The 5937-nt window shown below is 35.0% G+C and overlaps 1 protein-coding gene across 1 annotated transcript; it reads left to right on the plus strand.

Moving 5' to 3' along the window:
- Window positions 1-1274: 1274 nt before the first annotated feature.
- LOC138892259 (uncharacterized) lies at window positions 1275-5598 on the plus strand. The gene is made up of 6 exons (XM_070175963.1): window positions 1275-1773; window positions 2191-2429; window positions 2543-2701; window positions 2832-3131; window positions 4577-4888; window positions 5386-5598. The coding sequence occupies exons 1-6, from the start codon at window positions 1275-1277 to the stop codon at window positions 5596-5598; spliced, it is 1722 nt and encodes a 573-aa protein (XP_070032064.1).
- Window positions 5599-5937: the final 339 nt, after the last annotated feature.

Raw genomic sequence — 5937 nt, forward strand, 5'->3', positions numbered from 1 at the left:
CGAAGTATAAAAAAAAAAATTGGGACTTATGATTTGAACATTTCATTACATTTATGTGACTATAAAGTATATCATTAAAGTTAAAAAAAAAAATTTAAAATTAAATTAATTCTAAATATAAAAAGATATTATTTAATTGAAATAGATTAAAAGAAAAATATTGTCATAGAAATTTGAACATATGGAGTATTTCAATATTTGCAAATATTGTTGAAATATCGAAAAACTTGTTTGATGAGTATTTTCAAGCGAAATATTGATTCACTTACAAATCTTCACTTTTTTCATTTTAACTTCAAATATTATTTCATTTTCACTTTAACTAAATATTATTAGATCTAAGTTAATTTCAATAATGCAAAATAATCAATTACTCCTTATGTGCAGGAGCAGTTTCTGAGCAATAGAATGGAGGCATAAATGAATCAAAACGAAAAAGGAAAGAGGAGCGGAAAAATCAATCAAGGGAGCTAACAAAATCAATCAAAAAAGATATTATAGGAAGGATCTCAATCAAAGGAGGTCAAGGGTACGAAATCATCCGCTGAAGATTCTTCCACATAAACATGTCAATCGAAGCATCAATCAAGGGATTTGGCAACGGGAATATTCTCTCATTAAGGGAAGAAATAAATCAAGCCCACGAGTCAATGTAAATCAACAGAAGAATTAGTCTTGGAAAGAATCAATTTACGATTCCTTCTGAGAACAACTCCCTTGGGTTTGCAATCTCTCAAAAAGACGTACAAGACATGAAGGCCTCATGAAGTATAAATACCTACTGCATCAGCCTTGGAAAGATATACTTTGATCGAACCAATTTCAATCTCTTTGTTCTACTTCAAACAAACACTGTAGTCTGCTTTAGATTTCTTGTGTAACAAAGAAGAGAAGATGGAGAGAAAAGAACACTGGTGAGGCATTGTATCAATTTTAGAGAGAAGAATAAAGTAACAAAAGTTGTTGGTGTATAACAACATCAACCCATTTGTACTAAGCCACTTCATACTTGAAGGAGATCACCCTTGCAACCCAAAGGGACTGAACGTAGGATTTACTCTGAATTCGAACCAGTATAAAACATTCTGTGTTATTTACTTTCTGCAATTTATTTTTTATATTCTGTTTTTGAAAAGCCGAGTCGACTAGAACGCAAATTAGTCGACTACCTCGAAAAAGAAAAGAAAAATTACACCCCTCCCTCCTTCTTGCACTTTCAATTTGTATCAGAGCAGGTCTCACACTTTTTGCTTAACAACTTGTGAGAAAAGATCATGGCAAATCAAGTAACTGTTGGAGCACTCTTTCAAGAAGGAACGTCGCAAGTCAGGCCACCATATTTCAATAGACAACACTTTTCTCACTGGAAAGTGCGAATGGAAAATTATGCAAAATCCTATGATGTGAAAGTATGGCACGTTATCAAAAAGGAAAACTATCCACTACCAACAGCAGCTCAACCACCCGCTGATCCTGAAAATATAGATAAATATACAGACGAGAAAATGGCGGTCGTTCAAGTTAATGCTAAGGCACGAAACTTGTTGTATAATACTATAAGTGGAGAAGAGTATGAGAAAATTTCAAGCTGTGATATGACCAAAGAAATGTGGGACAAACTGGAAGTCACTTATAAAGGAACCAGCAAAGTGAAAGAAACTCGGATAAACATGTTGGTTCATGATTATGAACTCTTCCAGATAAAAAAAAGGGAATCTATTGAGGAAATGTTCGCAAGATTTAGCAAAATCATTGGCGATCTGAAAGCCTTTGGTAAACCCTACTCAAGTGGTGATCAAGTTCGAAAAATCCTAAGGAGTTTACCTACCACTTGGTAGACGAAAGTAGTTGCACTCGAATCTCAAGATCTAAACAAACTTTCATATGATGAACTACGAGGAGATCTTATAGCATTCGTGAAAACCCATCTCAAGAAAACAAGTCAGGAAGAAAAGAAGAAAATAATTGCCTTCTAAACTACAACTGAAGGACCTGAAAATGATATTGATGATGACCCAGAAGCTCTTGAAGAAGAAATTACCATGGTATCAAGAAACATGGATGGATTGATGAGAATGTATAGAAACACAAGAAGGGGAAGGATGCCATCTAGGTGAACCGGGCAATATAATGAACAAGACAAGAATGACGGAAAATGTTATGAGTATGGAGGGTATGTGTATGTTCAAGCTGAATGCCCAGATCTTAAAAGAAAAGTCTCTAGAGGATTCAATAAAAACAAATCCTTCGAAAGCTGGAGTGTTGAAGATAGTTCAGAACACAAAGAAATAGCTAATCTGTGCCTCATGACCATCTTGGAAAATGACATGAACAAATACTCTGGTTGCTGGACTGATGAAGATGCATCAGACGATGAATGCAAGGAAGTTACTGAAAATTATTTCATGGAACGAGGTGAAACAAGCGAGGTAAGATCCTATAACTATGATAGATGTAATGAATTTCAGTATATTCTTGATCTTACCCTAAAGGAGTCTAAAAAATATTGAATGAACTAAGGAGACTCAATAGGGAAAAGAAGGACTGGGAACTTAAGCTTGAAGTCTGTGAAATCGAAAGAGATATACTTCAAGATAAAGTTCAAGAATTGCAAATGCAACTTAATGGCATGTGCAAATCCACCACTCACAGTTCTGTCAAGTCTAACCAGGCGAATTACAAGTCAACTGGAAAAGGACTGGTTAGAACTGAGTCCACAAGTACTAACACACGTGGTAGATCGAACACTGGATCAACCCCTGTGTTTCATTACTGTAACAAAGTTGGACATAATTATTCCTTTTGTAGATTTCGAAAATCTAATGTTTCAGGATGGATTTGAAAACACAAAAACAATTCTGATTCCAGTAGAACTAACCAACAAGGACCCAAGCAAGCTTGGGTACCTAAAAGAAGGTGATAATTCTATTTCACAGGAACAACACAGAAAAAGATGCAAAGGAAAAAGATATTTAGACAGTACGTGTTCCAGTCACATGACAGGTGACAAAAATCTGCTCACAGAAGTCACAAAAATAAATGGTGAAAATTTCAAATTTGGTGATGATTCAAAAGAAAAGATAGTTGGTACCGGTACAGTTCCATTCGACAATAGTTGTGATATCATAGAGGTATATCTTGTAGATGGACTCAACTACAATCTTTTGAGCATAAGTCAGCTATGTGATTCGGGATACAAAGTAAAATTCAAGAAAACAGGATGCACCATTGAAGATGAAACAAGTAAAATCATTCTTCTAGAAAAAGATAAGGAAATGTTTATATTCGTGATGGCATTGAAAATCTAGATAGTCATATTTGTCTAGCATCCATATTTGACAATCCATGGCTTTGGCATAAAAAACTTGGTCATGCAAGTATGCACCTAATTGAAAAACTCTCCAAGCATAATTTAGTTATTGGTCTTTCCAAACTCAACTTTTCTAGAAATCATATATGTGATACATGTCAGATTGGTAAACAAACTAGAAACTCTTTCAAAATCAAGGACATTGTGTTCACTACCAAGCCCTTGCAATTACTTCATATGGACTTGTTTGGACCCACTAGAACTGCCAGCATTGGAGGTAAACGATATGCTTTTGTTATTGTTGATGACTACTCACATTTTACATGGGTAATTTTCTTATCTCATAAAGATGAAGCATTGAAATTTTTTGAGATTTTCTGCAAAAGAATTGAAAGAGAAAAATGGTATCTTATCACAACCATCCAAAGCGACCATGGGTGAGAATTTGAAAGTAGATCCTTTGAAAAATTCTGTAACAATCAAGGGTATACCCATAACTTCTCAGCCCCAAGATCACCCCACCAGAATGGGGTAGTGGGTGTAAGAATCGAACTCTACAAGATATGGCCAGAACAATGATATTAAAACATTCATTGCCAAATCACTTTTGGGCAGAAGTAGTTAGTACAACATGTCATATTCTCAACAGGTGTCTCATAAGGCCTATTTTGAAGAAGACTACATATGAAATATGGAAAGGTAAGAGGCCTAATATTGGCTACTTTCATCCGTTCGAAAGTAAGTGTTTCATTCACAACAATGGAAAGGATAAACTTGGAAAATTTGATCCAAAGAGTGATGAAGGTATTTTTCTTGGTTATTCAATTAATAGTAGATCATTTAGAATTTACAACAAATGTACTTTATTAGTAGAAGAATTAGTGCATGTTATATTTGACGAAAATAACACTATGGCCTAGAAAGGAATCATTGCAGGTGATGAAGATACCAGCCAAGAAGTATCACAGATAAACAAGCCATAAAAGTCGACTGATAACATAGTCATAGTCACTGAGTCGACTAGTGAACATGTGAGCAATCCTGCTGAACCACAAAAGGACTCAACTACTTCTGTAGTTGGAACCCGACCGAATGAATGGAGAAGCGAACCTGAATATCCTCAAAAGTTCATCATAGGGGATCCAAACAAAGGGATGAAAACCAAAGGGTCTAAGAAAGAAAGCAAATATTGCACTCATCTCTCAAGTAGAACCAAAAAAAGTTGATGAAGCCCTAAAGGACTCCAACTGGATACAAGTTATGCAGGACGAACTTGATCAATTTGACAAAAATCAAGTTTGGCAATTAGTACCTAAGCCGGAAAATGCCACTGTAGTCGGAACAAAATGGGTATTCCAAAACAAGCTAAATGAAGAAGGAAAGGTAATGAGAAACAAAGCCAGACTAGTAGCTCAAGGGTACTCACAGCAGAAAGGAGGTGACTATGATGAAACCTTTACACCGGTAGCACAGTTAGAATCAATTCGTATATTGCTTTCCTATGCATCTTTTAAAGGTTTTAAACTATTTCAAATAGATGTAAAAAGTGCTTTTCTAAACGGTTTCATTGATGAGGAGGTATATGTAAAACAACCTCATGGCTTTGAGTTCCTTTTTAACTAATCATGGGTTCATTAGAGGTAAGGTGGATACTACTTTATTTATCAAGAGATCTACTGAAGGTAATCTCATTATTCAAATTTATATAGATGATATCATATTTGGTAGTACTAATCTTCTTTTGTGCAAGGATTTCTCGAATCTCATGCAAAGTGAGTTCGAAATGAGTATGATGGGAGAGCTGGCATTTTTTCCTTGGACTTCAAATCCATCAATCCGAAAGTGGATTATTCATCTTCCAAACCATGTATACGAAGGAGTTGATTCAAAAATTTGGAATGATCAATACCAAATCAATTGGAACTCCTATAAGCCCCTCTACAAGTTTAGACAAGGATGAACAGGGAAAATTAGTAGACGAAACCAAGTATCGTGGAATGATTGGATCTCTATTATATATAATGGGTAGTCGACCAGATATCATGTTCAGTGTTTGTAAATGTGCCATGTTTCAGTTAGCTCCTAAGGAGTCTCACTTAATTGCAGTAAAGCGAATAATTCGCTATCTCATTGGAACCACTTCTTACGGACTTTGGTATCCGAGCTCTAACAATTTTAAACTTGAGGTATTTTCAGATGATGATCTTGCAGGTGACAAGGAAGACAGAAAAAGCACAAGTGGGACTTGTCAATTACTAGAAAATGCACTAATCTCCTGGAACAGTTAGAAATAGGGATCAATAGCTCTTTCCAGAACTGAAGCAGAGTATATTGTAATTGGATAATGTTGTGCTCAATTACTCTGGATGCCTCATTAATTAGGTGACTATGAATTATTTTTTAAAACTGTTCAAATATTCTGTGATAATTCTAGTGCTATTTGTCTATCAAAAAATCATGTGCATCATTCTAAAGCTAAGCATATAGATATTAAGCATCATTCTATTAGAGATCATGTTCTTAAAGGAAACATAGAATTATTGTTTGTAAGTTCCACTGATCAATTAGCAAATATCTTTATTGTTTGTAAGTTCCACTGATCAATTAGCAAATATCTTTAGAAAACC

This window comes from Nicotiana tomentosiformis, chromosome 5, assembly GCF_000390325.3.
Source record: "Nicotiana tomentosiformis chromosome 5, ASM39032v3, whole genome shotgun sequence".
Taxonomy (NCBI): Eukaryota; Viridiplantae; Streptophyta; class Magnoliopsida; order Solanales; family Solanaceae; genus Nicotiana; species Nicotiana tomentosiformis.

Bases quoted from the DNA above. Each gene is read 5' to 3' on its own strand.
- LOC138892259 (XM_070175963.1), top strand. From the start codon at position 1,275: ATGGCAAATCAAGTAACTGTTGGAGCACTCTTTCAAGAAGGAACGTCG. The intron at 3,132-4,576 runs GTATATCTTGTA...CAAGTTATGCAG, and splicing joins ATAGTTGTGATATCATAGAG to GACGAACTTGATCAATTTGA. The intron at 4,889-5,385 runs GTATATGTAAAA...GCCATGTTTCAG, and splicing joins ACGGTTTCATTGATGAGGAG to TTAGCTCCTAAGGAGTCTCA.